Source organism: Poromitra crassiceps (assembly GCF_964638095.1).
Source record: "Poromitra crassiceps genome assembly, chromosome: 2".
In the NCBI taxonomy this organism is placed as follows: domain Eukaryota; kingdom Metazoa; phylum Chordata; class Actinopteri; order Beryciformes; family Melamphaidae; genus Poromitra; species Poromitra crassiceps.
The window spans coordinates 101,080,009-101,095,683 of NC_139624.1; the positions used below are offsets into that span (position 1 = coordinate 101,080,009).

The window sequence follows — 15,675 nt, forward strand, 5'->3', positions numbered from 1 at the left end:
CAAAAACTGCCGGGAACAGACTCTCGCCCATGTTAATAGATGGGCAATATACATGCAGTACGGAAAACAGATGCACCTGTTCTATTTTTGCCATAACGCACGCCGTGGACAAGACATAGGCCATTAGGCTAGCCTGGCATTGACATTCAAGTCACAGAACAACATCTTATTGGTTGATCTTCACTTGAAGAGCCACTGAGTAACTGATAGAGCCAGGAGGAGAAGCTGAGGAACATTTTGACCAAACATGGCAGTCCAGTCTCGCTGTGGAGAGAAATGTCCTGTGCGCACATGCCGTGCACACACGCATGCACACACACACACACACACACACACACACACACACACACACACACACACACGCACACACACACACACACACAACCAGAAACACACACATACACACTTGGAGAGGAACTTCAAGTTGTAGAGCTGAAGCAGCATGCAAGTTAAAGTGTGCACAGCCATCCAAAATGCTAATCCAGATTTGACATTGATTTGCTGCAGTGGATGGAATCCTGTGTGATCTCCTCTTTCAGCTCTTACAACTATTAACCCTGACCAACACATTGTTGTTTTATATATATATAAAAAAAAGCAATGTTATTGGACCAAGCGTATTTTACTTTGTAATATTCTGCTTTCCTATGTGTTTTCTTTTGATTAGGGATGAATGCTGCTGTTCGTGCTGTGGTTCGAATGGGGATCTATGTGGGAGCAAAAGTGTACTTCATTCGTGAGGTGAGTCTCACTACAAACTACAAAGCACCAGTGTCCTGCCGTTTATTTAGGCTTTCCTGTCTCACTTTCATGAAATGCTACAGTGGCCCTCGAGTAGGGAGAGATTCTCTGCACTATGCCATTTATTTATTTATTTATTTCATGTTTGAAGACATTTTTCATGCATAGCATTCTGTTACTGTAAGTAAAGCGTTTAACTGTGAAAATCTCATTTCCCACTTGTCTTTATTTGTGAAAGGGGGCAATAGAGAGAGAAATGTAATTTCTTATTGGAGAGCAAACGAACAATTCAATATGCTTTTTTTTAACAAAACAGTTTCCACGCTTTGTAATAGAATGTTAAAAAAAAACAGTTCCACTCATTGTAATAGAATGTCGAAGCTGCCTGTGGCGCCGTGTGGCGGTGACAAGTCTTAAATTAACGGCTATGTCTCACAGAGGAGGGATGTGCACTTTGGCTGCGTACAGGCTTAGAAAACAGTGTGCCTCGCTCTGTAGTGTGTGCTATTTCCTCTCACACAGCAGAGGTTAGCAGAGGTTTGGCAGGGGGCCATATAATGCTTGCTCATTGTCTGATCTCAGCACATCTGTGTGTACATGCTGGTCCTCACGCAGTGTGCTGCTGTGACATAGCTGGCCCCAGGCTTTAGCATGCAGCTCAGCTCCCACTCAGGTGCCACAGCAGCACTCTGGCTGTGCTCTCGCCTGCTTCAGCACCATGAGCCGATGCACAACGCTGAAAACCTTAAAGTCGAGCTGAACCCAAAAATGACTTTTCTTTTCTTTTAGTTCAAATACCTGGGCATGCAGTCCACCTATTTAATAATGTACTGTATGCTAAACAAAATCACAAAAGTCAAATTTCTTTAGCTTTTCACACTTTTTCACATCAAAAGTTCATTTTTCAAGATTTCATTGATAACAGTAATGTACAGTTTGCTGACGTCACCTAGTACTATCAAATTTCTACCCCATTTCAACCAATCATATCATGACATGCAGCTGTCAATCAAATCTTCATTTCAGGATAATTTTCTCTTCCAAAAGAAAGAGAAAATGGCGCCTAGTGCCTGTCATCTGGCAGAATTCCTATCCCATAAACAAACTACTAACTTGGCCAATTGTTAGAAACATGAACAAAAAACAAAAACTATAATCTCTAAGAATGCAAAGAAATGTAACTGGCTCGTTAAAACGCGCATTCCAGGGATATCGTATCGTTACAGCAGCGATAAAGGCGCGCGCACCCGAGAGCTTGGTTGTCAGGGGTTGCACTTCGGAGATTCCAGGCCGATGTGCTGCACTCTCCGCTCGGCAACACAAAGGCAGCTGGCTGCCTGCGGCTCGCTGAGCTCCGCTCCTCTCGTCAAAAGGCTCTTCCCAAGGGGAGCGCCACAACACACTGAATCGGAACATGCCAGGATTGGCCAAAGCCCAATCCAGCCCCCCGAATTGTCAAATAAAATCATCGACATGATACTATGACCCGCCTCTCAACCTGTCATCTTAGACAAACTATGTTTTCAGTCTGAAACGGACTCATTATGCACGTGACGAACGGGTTCAGTTCGACTTTAAAGCCTCACTATTATGTAACAATTGTACCATAATGTAACAGCTTCTAAATCATTTTGACGGTCAGGACAATGCCGCCTCTATCATTTTCACTCCACGCCCCAAATGCCTATTCCTGGCACTATGTAACGTCAATGCTCCATCCCGGTACCTGGATGTAACTCCATTTCCTGCCGCAGCTCCTTCGTATTAAGAGCTTCCCACTGACAAACTAATTGGATGCTTTTATTGTGAAGAATGTATAGGAAGTGAAATGTGTTTTATCGCTCAGAGTTAGCATAGCTTCATTAGCGGTGCGATTCTTCAATAAAACAAGTTGACACAACAACTTTTGGGGATATTTGGAGGTACCCCATCCCCCCATCCTCCCATCCCCCCATCCCCCCATCCTCCGCCCCCAGCTAATCAGTTAGAAACACCGCAGAGGTTAACAAAGTAGAGAGGACAAACAGCATAAACAGTCAAATAAGGCTGATATCTGAACAGGAAAGTGTAGCATTAGTGTCCTGTAATGACCAATTGTGGCAGCAGAGGCCGCTGTTGCTGCTGCTCCGCAGATTTCTACATGTCGGGGCTTTTAAGATTTGTAGTGTATTGTGGTTAAACAATTATTGAATAACTTTGTTTATTTCTTGACAGTGATGACCCCACTGATGACCCACCGTTGCGGTGTTTCACTTCACTGTTTCGTGTATTTGCTTTGGCTAGCGCAAGACACACATGGCTGGCTCCATAGTGTCCCATTATAAGCTGCCATTTGCTTACAGTACCAACACTGATCCTTCGTATTGGAAAGCTGGTATTCAGCATGTAAGACTTGTTTCTTTGCAGGGATATCAGGGCATGGTGGATGGTGGAGAGGACAACATAAAGGAGGCCACATGGGAAAGTGTCTCCAGCATGCTGCAAGTGGTGAGTCATGATCATGGGAAGCTTTGCAATAACGGAAACCACAGCCTACAAAGCCATTATAACGGAGAGCAGAACGTCAAAAAGAGACATGAAAGTGAAATAGAATGTAATAAGATTAGGTTGGCCGTGTTGTTAGACTATCCTCTTAACATCCTCATAACAGCCAGTGTGTGTCCATCAGCAGCCTTTCATCTTGTCAAAGTGTCCTTCAGCAAGATACTGCACCACCAAACTGCTTACTCATTGTCTATTGCTCTGAACAAGAGCATCGTCTAAATCTAAAGGGCTAAAATGTAGGGGTGTCACGATACACTCAGTTCACGATACGATACGTATCACGATACTGGGTTCACGATAACGATACGATACGATACGATTTTAACAATATTTTTTTAAACTTGAATAATGACAATATATGACTGGAAAAGTAGTATTTTATTTGAAATGCACAAATACAAAACATGCTGTTGTGGGAAATTGTTATTACAATAACAACTAGAAAAAACATGAGATTGGAGATAAGGCTTATCTTGAAATAGAATGAGTTACACCGTCACTTAGATTTACTTTGAACTAAAAGGTTTCTCAGCAGTATAAATTCTGATGCATCTTCAGTTTTTCTTCAAACTCAAACAACAAGACTTTTCTTAATCTATTTTTTATGCATCTTCAGTTTTTCCTGTCAAGTAAACAGTTTTGCCAGAAACTGAATTGAATGGTTTCTCTCCTGTATAACTTCTCATGTGTCTCTTCAGAGACTTGTTCAACTGAACTACTTTCCACACATTGAACTTCAACAAACAAAGACGTTTCTTAGTCTATTTTTTGGAGAGAAAAAAAAAGAAAAAAAGTTTTTTTTTTTTTTTTTTTTTTTTTTTTTTCACGATATGAGATTTCATCTCAACGATACATATCGTGACGTTTTACTATCGCGAAATTTCGTGGGACGATATATTGTGACACCCCTACTAAAATGTAATGAAAACAAAGTACATAGAACTCTGTCTTTAAAAGAGAAAACATTATATAAGTGAATAACCTAAACTCAGATACTAATTTTTGGCTCACCTGATCTCCAGTAAGATGTACAAAAATAACAACGAATCCACCAGTGCGACTTTTCAAACTGTCTTTCCTTTTGCACGCGTGCCTCCTCGTCGTCGTCGTCAGGGCGGCACTGTCATCGGCAGCGCCCGCTGCAAAGAGTTCCGTTCCCACGAGGGGCGCCTGAAGGCAGCCCACAACCTGGTGCAGCGCGGCATCACCAACCTGTGTGTGATCGGCGGAGACGGCAGCCTGACTGGAGCCAACCTCTTCAGGGAGGAGTGGAGCGGACTGCTGGCGGAGCTGGTGCAGCAAGGTATGCACACAAGGCACCGGACGTTCAACCTCCTGTGTTCAAGAGCAACCTTTTGTTTTGGCCCAGTTCGTTGCCACTGGTTCTTTGCCGTCGGTTTGGTCAGAGACCTTTTTAATATAGAGAGACACCCCAACTTCCAGTCACTTCCTGTATCTGTACCATGGAGGTTTCGCCACTGCCACGCCCCTTAGTCAGCCAATGAAGCTTCATACCATTGACAGACAGCCAATCACAAGCCGAGAACCACGCCCGTTTAGGAGAACGGAAGAGTTCCATTTCTTACAATTGGCGGAGCCTAGGGTGGGGTGTTTCTAATATTAAAGCTCTCTGGTTTGGTGTTTCTTGGGCTTTATGAAACAGTAGATACATAAACATACCTATGTTCAGATTCAAGTTTACATTCACATTCACACCCAAAAGTGAGCTGAGGAAAGGTCTTTACACGCTGCAGAGTGGAGATAATCCACTCAGATCGGGCATGAACTGAACATAAAACAATCATTCAAAATACAAAGATGTAATCTGGTGGGATTTTTTACTGTAAATCAAAACCTCTGCTGTCAATATGATGTTTATCACAATGCAAATGACCATTTTGAATTGCTGCTGACCTCAGCAGTTTCCAGTTGTCAAAGCTATGCTGCTCCTCTGGCTGAATAGCACTGAACTCCTCGCTAAATATTATGTTTGACAGTATGCTGCTGGAAACAAATATGTTTTTACTAAGTGTTATGCCCGGCCTAGGGGATACCCAGCATAACATAAAAGAAAGTGACTCCCCCTTTCCCCTCTCCCAAGGATGACCATGCCACGACAGGTTTTGCAGTCCACAGAATAAGATTTATTTAAATATAGCAGCAGAGAGCATCAGGATGAGCACACTCAAAATAATAAACAAAATCTATATTAAACTCTAAGCTTACCTGTAAAGAAAACCCCCCCAAATAAACAACATGGTGCTTACCTGCTTAAAGGGGGACTAACCCCCTAGATATGTATTAGAACAGTGATTTGAAAATACCTATGGAAAAAACCAAGAAATGACATATGCTCTTGTCTATACTGGACTCTTTGGCTGTGTTGAAGTCCAGATTTTTTTTCGGAAATCGACGCCATTACAGTTTGCCTATTGCCTCAAAAATAATTTATTTGAGAGGGGCCATATCTGTATAATTATCAACAACTAGCCAACGCTGGTGGCCTGTTTGGAAAGAGCTTTGCTCAAAATGGTTGAAAGTTATATCAATTTGGTAATTCAGTGGCGAACTAGAAATTTAATTATTTTTCTGCATGTAACTCTATGGCAGTGTGTTAAACTACGTTACGAGAGCAAAGTGGCATGGGCTCGTTACAGCAGCACACCGCACAATACGACAAACCCCCCGTTCTGGGGTAACACAATGCGAGATTTCTCTACGTCATTCCCTCGTCCAAGTTGCCATATAGTCCATTTTTCATTTTAGTTTGGGGGCTTTTCGTGATTCTTGTTAAAAGTTGTGCAAAAGTTTTTTCCTCTCAGCGCAGTGCAGGCTGCCTGCGCCTCCTCCCTCCTGCCAGACCCCGGCTGGCGAAACAGCCTGCTGCATGCATGGGGCGCTTGTAACCTCACGGAGCAACAAACAAACAGACAGAAATAGCTGGTGTGCGATTTAGAGAATACAGTCTGAGATTGGGTACAGGATTGAGGGAATCCCGCATCTGTTTGCGAAGGTGCGACTGGACAGGACGCTTTCCACAGACAGGCACAGTAGTCGGAGCGAGGCGAGTGTCTCTACTCAGGGCACAGCTGCAGATCTTTCCTCCTCCTCCTCCGCGCATTCAGTCTGTCCAAAATCATTACCGATATAATCTCAGTAGGAGGGATGCAGGGAAATGATAGTAGCCGATGTGTTTAGAGAAGCTTTGTCACGTTGTCACGTCGTAGTATAGCGTTATATTTTACATGTGCGCTAAACTGCGACCATATTTGTTTGCGGAAATATCAGACTGCTCTCTCTACTCTCAGAGCACAGAGAGCTCTGCTCTGCTGCGCGCGCCCGCGGAGCTTGGAGCTAGTGCATGAGGTTTACAGTACGACTCTCTCCCGCATGCCTGGGCTGGAGACAGTGCTTGCAACTCGGACTGATAATATAAACATCATCATTCGAGCTTATCCAGGTAAGATATCAATAAAGTAATGACACATTCAGCGGGAAACTAACTATAATTAAGACATGTGCCAACTTTGACGACGTTTGGTTCAGTATTTTAAGAGCAAACTTCAATAAGAATAGGCTTGGAGTTCTGAGGAGCTGAAAGGGTACAGGGGGGGTAGGGGAGTAATTATCTTGAAATCCCATAGTCTTTGGGAACACTGTGACGTCAGTGTGTTCCTAATCTCCCATTCATTTGAGAAAGAAAAAAAAAGCAGTCTTTGACCCTTAGAGGGCGCTTATGCCAGATATGCTGCTGAAAAATGATACAAATGGTAAAATGGCAACAGTTTGGTGTCAAATGTGGAAATTCTGACCAGAATTCTTCACACATCACCCCCAAAGTCATATATATTGGTTAAAAGCTGAAAAAAAGTGTTTTGGAGGTTAGTTCTCCTTTAACTAATAACAAACACAGGAGAAAAAGTAATTAAGGATAAATCAGAGATTCTCACCCCTACATGCTGCTATAGGACTGCTCACAGTTATAATCAAAAGTTTAGTACTTGATACAATTATCCAATGTGTTTAGCTAGGCTAACACACAAAGACTGAATCAGCTCCTGACGTGACACAGCCTGGTTGGGAGGAGGTAAAAGAGGAGTGAGGAGGCCTCAGCACAGGCTCCTTTTTAAAGCCGGCCCGCATCCGTCTCCAACCAATCACCAGCATAGTCTGTGATGATCACCAGCAGCACCTGCAGCAAGAACTCAGAGTACACTGGAGAGCTCCACGCCAGGCAGGGAGGGAGAACACAGCACATCAGAATACACATAATGATCCTCTGGGTCATAACACTAAGCAAGGTCTGTCTTCACAAGGAGATCTTATAGTGGGACTAAAGTGGCTGAGTTGACTCAGTAAAGAAATAGAAGACCGTTTGACCCCTGAATCCCCTGATGCTGTCAGATTTGATCGACGCCGACGCGGCTCAGAGACACTCTGCCCTCCACATCGTCGGCATGGTGGGCTCCATCGACAACGACTTCTGCGGAACGGACATGACAATCGGCACCGACTCGGCCCTGCACAGAATCATCGAGGTGGTGGACGCAATCATGACAACGGCACAGAGGTGAGGAGGAGGACGAGGGTGGGACAACCACCAGGTTGTTGAATTTGGTGAGGGCAGGGGAAGCGCATCCGAAAGTGCCATGTAAAGGTTGAACAATACTGCATTCCATTTAAAGTCCAAAGTCAGACATTCCCAACTGGTGGGTCGTAATTTCAAGCTTTGTGAGTTGTAAATAAAAGCTCCCGCACACTGTCTCACCTTCTTAGGAGAAAATTTATTGGATGTTATACGTTTCGGTCATCAATATTGATGAAGGTCCTAGTGACCGAAACGTATAATATCCAATAAATGTTCTCCTAAAGCTGTGTTCACACCAAGATATTTATTTTTCTCTCTGTCGCTTGATTCAACCCTTTGGAATCGCTCTGTCTCTCTGTTTAAATCGCTCATCAACAGGCACACCAATTGACGGACATGTGGGGGATATAACGTTACGCAATGTCATGCTGTTTGTCCACTACGAGCCACCGTCATTGTTTACAAGCTAAAGCCTATCAGCGTGCTCCTAATGCGAGCTCCATACCGGTAGTACAGACTTCACTTCATGTCAGCTCTCAGGCTGTCAATGAGCTGTCAATGCGGTTTGTTGCCACACAATAAACCAGCGGTTTGTTCCAAGCCAGTGTGATCCTTGACTCACTCTCACACGGCAGCCAATCAGCGTTGAACAGCGAGCGACTGATGCCAGCTCGAGTTGGGATATTTCATCTCGGGCGACGAGCGTATTTTCGCCCTATCGCTCTGTCTCTGTCGCTCGGACGCCCCAGCGATTTTTCTCCCAGGCGAATATACGCTCAATCGCTCGTTTGCATTGACTTTGTATGTAAACTCGACGCCAGCGAAAAACTTTAATAGGTCGGTGTGAACGCAGCTTAAGAAGGTGAGACAGTGTGCGGGAGCTTTTATTTACAGTTTCATGTCTTTCCCCGACGCACCTGTCATATTCCCAGGTGTGCAGAGATCCTTTCTGCTAAGCTTTGTGAGTTCCAATGCTGAAAATCAAACTGAAATGACTCTTGATGATTATAAACATGTTAGTAAAGCTATGTAGTGTTACACAGTATATGTCATCAACTCATCATATTGATGTGACTTCAGGCATCTGGAAATTACCGGATAAAGGAAAGCCTGATGATGTAACGTAATACATTGGTTTGAAATTGCACACTGGCTATATCACCATATCAAGGCTCATTTCATCTCCATTCAGCATGATCAAATAGCTCCTCTTGAGTAGCTGAAGAAGCGCTGCTGTATTAATAAATACACATCATCTTTTCTGTTCCTCTCTTTCAGTCACCAGAGAACATTTGTGTTAGAGGTCATGGGCAGACACTGTGGGTAAGAGCACACTTGATCACCTTTATAGCCCATTCACAAACATATGAACAGACACCAGTATCACCCATAGACTGTAAATAGGTATCGCCCCTGTTTATATACATGGTGTGTGTGTGTGTGTGTGTGTGTGTGTGTGTGTGTGTGCGCGTGCGCGTGCGTGCGTGTGTGCGTGCGTGCGTGCGTGTGTGCGTGTGCGTGTGTGTGTGTGTGTGTCTGTGCACGCGTACGTGTGTGTGTGTGTGCGTGCGTGCAGCTACCTGGCCTTGGTGAGTGCGCTGGCCTGCGGGGCAGACTGGGTGCTGATCCCTGAAATGCCCCCTGAGGACGGCTGGGAGGATAAGATGTGTCAGAAACTGTCTGCGGTAACGTGATCTTTTTTTGATCCCCTACAGTACAATAAACCCAATGAACTCTATACTGCACCAGTCTCAAATGCTGTATCATGTTTCTCTTCATGCATTGACACTGACTACGTTTACATGCACAAAATATATATTTTTTAAGCTTTTACTGTGAAAAAAGACAATATTCCGACTAGTCAATATTGGCTAATGAAAAGGAGTACTCCACTAATATTCCTGTTTACATGCAGCCGTGCATACTCCGATTACTGTAACATAAAACATGATGTGCTCTATGTCCTACGGCTACGTTCTTTCATCCATCCATTTTCACCACGAATCCAACGCCGCCATCCGTGAGTCTCTGTGAGTTATAGTTGCGGAGATACGTCCGCCCTGCATGCAGGGCTACAGGAGAGAGATAGAGGACAGTGAGGACTAGTTACTGACCAAAAACTCTATTTCAGTGATTGCTGTCAGAATATAGAGCCATTTAACACTTATTTTATTTTGGAAAATGCTGAATTCGGAATAGCCAAATGTAATATACTATACTGTTTACATGACCCATATCAAATTTGGAATATTGTCTTATTCGCAATTGGAATCGCAGTCGCAGTGGAATATTAGTGTGCATGTAAACGTACTCATGAACCCAGACGAGCAGAATGAACTGAACCCAATCAGAGAAGATCAGAGAAGATTTGCCCCCAAGTATGTTTTAGTGTACTGTGATGCTTTCTGCTTTGGAAACATGCTTCTTGTTCTGTGGTCCAGACCCGCTCCAGGGGCACAAGGCTGAACATAATCATAGTCGCTGAGGGAGCCATTGACAGACATGGGAAGCCTATAACCTCTAGCATAGTCAAGGATGTGAGTACATGAGTGCAGAAAGGGGAAGCCAGAAGCACGGAGGCCCGACTGTTTGAAATCAGTCCACTGAGCCGCAAAACAACATGTACTGTGTGTGCATCATGATTATCGGCACCGATATAATCAACAAGGATGTCTATGAGAGAAAATGACAAATCCAGCTTCAGATAAGGTAGTCAGTCACGCCGTATGGAGGTGCTCAGCTCACGATAAGCCAGCGAGAAGTAACAAGGTAGTCAGGATATTGCTAATTACGGTGTGCAAACATGAACGGTCAATGACATTCACTGCTCCCCCGGCTGTGAAGAATCGTCTGGCCCCCCGTGCTTCTGAAAGCCCATGTCAAAGCCGTTGTCTCAATTTTTCTGTCATGTCGTTTCTCCACCACCACCCCTCCTCCACGTAGAACCGAGCAGGGATGAAAAGGCTGAATATCATAATTGTAGCCGAGGGGGCGATTGATCATAACAACAAGCCCATAACCACTGACTATGTTAAGAATGTAAGTACAGCCCTTTTTTGTGAAGTGTGGCGGGTCCCACTGTTAAAAAAGTCCAGCTCCGCTTGCTCCTGGATGACCCTCTACTCCTCCTGTACTGCTGCCCTGGTGTGGTTTGACTCTGTCGCTGTGCCTTCTGGAATGCTCTCTCAGACACCCTGGCTAGTTTGGTAAGGCAGCTTTCACCTACACTACTAAAAGCTGGAAGAGCCTTCCTACAGTAGATGTTGTTCACTCCAGTTCCTTTCTCCGTCACACCCTAACTAAACCTGACACATACTGTAGTAGACAATCGAAGGATATTTAAGCAATATCACACGAGAGGGAGTAGTGATGTTGTAATAAGCACAGCCATGCTGATATCCAGTACAACAGTACGACCTCGAGTGTGATATTGGTTTTATGCAACAGTTGTATAAACAGAACTACTCTTCAAGAAATGCTATAATTTTTTTCCCCAAGTAATTTGAGACAACAGATGATTTGTGTCTGTTATTTGTCTCCGCCAAGAAAAACAGTTCCCTCACGATTGCACTGCCAACTGTTGCCAAGCAACAGGTAAACTTGCTGCCTGCAGCTTCCAGACTGCAAGCTAGCTAGGCTAACATTAGCTACTTTGAAGTCAGCGCAGAAAATGTCATCTTATCATTCATAATTAAGATCAAATGTATCTATATCGCTGTCTGTCTACTAGGTGTGAACACTGTGGACGCAGCCTCACAGCTGTGAAGCAGAGTGATACATACTGACTGTACACAGTGAAGCGTCCCGTGCTCTCATACTGTATGTCAGCACTCATGTTATGCCTCTTGTCCAATCAAATTGCTCGACCGAAACTGACTGTTGTATATCTGTAACTTTCTCACAGTAAATATGTGTTCTTAACATTTATTATCACAGTGTAGTTATCCACCATGACCCTACAGTACACCATGTTTGCCTTGTGCCTGGATATCTCTTAATCAGGCGTGGGAAGTAATTGATTACATGTAATCCGGTTATTGTAATCAGGATATAAAAAGGTAACTGTAAATCCCTTACAGTTACAGATTCAAAAAAAAATCAAGATTACAGTTACATTCAGTCAAAATTGGGATTACTAGCAATGACTACAATTTAATATATCATATTGGTGAAAAAAATAAAAAATAAAGTAAACCCTTGAAGAAAATACTTACTTAAAAAGGACCAGTGGACCCAAAAAAATAAATGACTAGAAACCAGATAATATCAGTGCACTGTAGGCTAATCCGAAGGTGGAAATATTATTATTGTGATTGTATATTTGAATGAGAAACAGGCAACACTACATAGATTGGTTGAAAGCCTGCTGTAACCAACACAAGGTCTGAAATGAGTATTACAGAGCTGTTTTTCCCCCAGCCATGCACGTCGGCATTTAGTGCTGCAACCAAGTGATCGTCATGTTACATTGTACAGTGATAAGTGAGAAATTAAGTTTTGGGGGGAAATGTGCTCCTGAGGGAGCATGCCCCCGGACTCCAGTGGTCGATTGCAGGACATTTGTTCAAAAGTTATACAAAAGTAACGGAAAGTAATCAGTTACATTACGTTTATATTGTGATACTTGGCTCACGTTACTGATTAAAAGAAATTAACAGATAATTAGTAATTGTATGGGATTACATTTTTAAAGTAACCCTGCCAACCCTGCTCTTAATATAGCATTTAGCAGCTTTTTGAGCTAATGTGCCGCCGCTGTCTTCAGTACAGGCTTAAAGCAACCCCACTAACATGACTGAAAAATAAGAATGGTTTGCATGTGCTGTGCCGATTCCCTTTCTCTTCAGCTGTGTTTCTGTGTCTTCAGTGTGTGTGCACATGCTTGTATTTGTATTGTCATGTTACTTCGATGTTACTCGATGTACATCATTCTACATTCAGTAATGTACATAAAATGCATTAGATTCATTAGTATAATTTCATTATTTTATGTATAGTAGTATTACCATATCCCCTTAAACATGGCTAAGATCTGAACCTTTCTTCCTCTTAGCTTGTTGTCAAATGTTTGGGTTTCGACACTCGTGTGACAATCCTGGGTCATGTCCAGAGAGGAGGGACCCCATCTGCTTTTGACCGCATCCTGGTAGGTACACTAATTCAATACTAGCAAATAGATTTATTCATTGATTGCTATCCTGAGTATTGTGCAGTAAAGTACATGATCACTATTCACCTTATTCACCACGCCCACTTTTTCTCTCTTCCGCGTTACACGCAATTGTATTTGTTCTTCCGGTTCAGCGCTAGTTGGCGGCCAATTTCAAAACAAAACGTCACTATGAATGAAGTTTGGCAACATTCAGAATTAAGCTACACTGCGGCCAACTTCAGTGACATGTTCATAACGTTACTGCTGCGAGGAGCCGATGGCTGTACCCGGTCGGCATTTAACGTTAGTTACAAAAGCACGTCGACAGTGTTTTCTCACTGCCAGTAGCCTACACGGGCTACGGGCTACACGGGCATGGTGGCTCAGTGGTAGAGCTGTCGCCTCACAGTCAGAAGGTCCTGAGTTCGATTCTCGCCTGGGACACTGTGGGTGCTGTGGTTGTGTTCCCCCCCATATCCTCAGTGCCTACTGCCCAGGTGGGGTATCTCGTCGTAAGGGCCTTTCTCTCTGTGTGGAGTTTGCATGTTCTCCCCGTGCTCCCCCAGGGGGTTCCTCCGTATATAACCCCCCCACTAAAAACATGCAGAAGATCAGATCGTCATCGTCATCCGACCAGTGACGACAACATCCAAAGTTGGTCCCCGGGCGCTGTACGAGAAAGCGACCACTGCTCCTGGCCTGCCCCCCCGGAGGAAAGGACATGCCTGGATGGGTTAAATGCAGAGGACACTTTTCACCGGCCACCGTCAGCATGAGTGTGTTGTGGCCGCATGCATGTGTTGTGGTGTTCGTGTGACAATAAAAGACGGGCTTGTCCCGTTACGAGAGTTTTTTTTACGAGAGTTTTTACAGTAGGGTTTGACAGATAGCTAGTCCGACTGGTCAGCACCAATAGCTCAGTGGTCAGTACAGCCAGCGCTCCCAGTCCTCGCTGCTCGTTAAATATTTCCAAATAGGCGTTATTCTGATAAACTGGTCACATACAGTATATGTTACGTTCTCACCCGACAATATATTAAAACTTTAAAACAGTTTTTTTTGGCTTGAAAACAGCTTGAAAACAGGCAAGTCTAAAAATGTCTACGGTAGGCGTAATCTACTTCCTTGTCTAAAACGGAAAGACGATTACAAAATGACGTCATGCAGAACCGTCCTTATATAGAGACAGTCCGCATGTATGGGAACGCCCATACAGGCTCTAGGAACGCCCACAATAGATGCTGGGTTAGCCTGGGGGCGGGGTCAGGGTGGGGTAAATTCCCCCGTTTCTATCCATTCAGCAAAGTTAGAATTTAGCTGATAGCCCAGCCCAGGCAGACACGATTGGGGATTTAACCACCGCAGTAAATGCACATCTGAGCAGACGTCAAACATGTAGTTTAGAGCCGCAGCACCGTCTTTTGGTGAGTCAGCCAATGAGATATATGGGCGGTTTTACCCCACTCGCGCGCCAGCCGTTTAACATTTTGTGGGCTTTCCCAGACATGCGGACTGTCTATGACGAGACGTGGCCTCAACCTATGGACAAAGAATAAGGTGAATAGAGTTGATCACAAATTAAAAATAAATAAATAATAATAATCAATCGGTACAATCAGTTTTTGCCTGCCTACAATTTAGTGTGGCAACTTAAGACACAAACGTGCATATTTACACATATTTAGCCTAATGTACAGTAGATTTATGCAGTACTACTACTGCCTACTGCAACCATTTGACTTCATTTGGTAGCAGTAGTCCAGAGCACTAGGATTACACTTGCTCTGTAATCCTATATATGCTATTGCTATGTCATGTGTGCCCTGTAGGTCTGAGGAGAGATGGCCACTGGTTTTAGGTTAAGCACTGTGTAATCCTATATATGCTATGTCATGTGTGCCCTGTAGGTCTGAGGAGAGATGGCCAATGGTTTTAGGTTAAGCACTATGTAATCCTGCTATGTCATGTGTGCCCTGTAGGTCTGAGGAGAGATGGCCACTGGTTTTAGGTTAAGCACTATGTAATCCTGCTATGTCATGTGTGCCCTGTAGGTCTGAGGAGAGATGGCCACTGGTTTTAGGTTAAGCACTATGTAATCCTGCTATGTCATGTGTGCCCTGTAGGTCTGAGGAGAGATGGCCACTGGTTTTAGGTTAAGCACTGTGTAATCCTATATATGCTATGTCATGTGTGCCCTGTAGGTCTGAGGAGAGATGGCCAATGGTTTTAGGTTAAGCACTATGTAATCCTGCTATGTCATGTGTGCCCTGTAGGTCTGAGGAGAGATGGCCACTGGTTTTAGGTTAAGCACTATGTAATCCTGCTATGTCATGTGTGCCCTGTAGGTCTGAGGAGAGATGGCCACTGGTTTTAGGTTAAGCACTATGTAATCCTGCTATGTCATGTGTGCCCTGTAGGTCTGAGGAGAGATGGCCAATGGTTTTAGGTTAAGCACTATGTAATCCTGCTATGTCATGTGTGCCCTGTAGGTCTGAGGAGAGATGGCCACTGGTTTTAGGTTAAGCACTATGTAATCCTGCTATGTCATGTGTGCCCTGTAGGTCTGAGGAGAGATGGCCACTAGTTTTAGGTTAAGCACTATGTAATCCTGCTATGTCATGTGTGCCCTGTAGGTCTGAGGAGAGATGGC

The 15,675-nt window shown here is 44.0% G+C and overlaps 1 protein-coding gene across 3 annotated transcripts in view; it reads left to right on the forward strand.

Moving 5' to 3' along the window:
- pfkpa (phosphofructokinase, platelet a) overlaps nt 1-15,675 on the forward strand; it is a 56,287-nt gene that overhangs the window by 20,016 nt on the left and 20,596 nt on the right. For all 3 annotated transcript variants that reach the window (XM_083631987.1, XM_083631985.1, XM_083631986.1), the window contains exons 2-9: nt 668-741; nt 3,148-3,228; nt 4,399-4,588; nt 7,690-7,855; nt 9,152-9,196; nt 9,450-9,558; nt 10,817-10,912; nt 12,927-13,019. In XM_083631987.1, the coding sequence (XP_083488113.1) occupies nt 668-741; nt 3,148-3,228; nt 4,399-4,588; nt 7,690-7,855; nt 9,152-9,196; nt 9,450-9,558; nt 10,817-10,912; nt 12,927-13,019 (854 nt within the window). The remainder of the gene's footprint in view (nt 1-667; nt 742-3,147; nt 3,229-4,398; nt 4,589-7,689; nt 7,856-9,151; nt 9,197-9,449; nt 9,559-10,816; nt 10,913-12,926; nt 13,020-15,675) is intronic.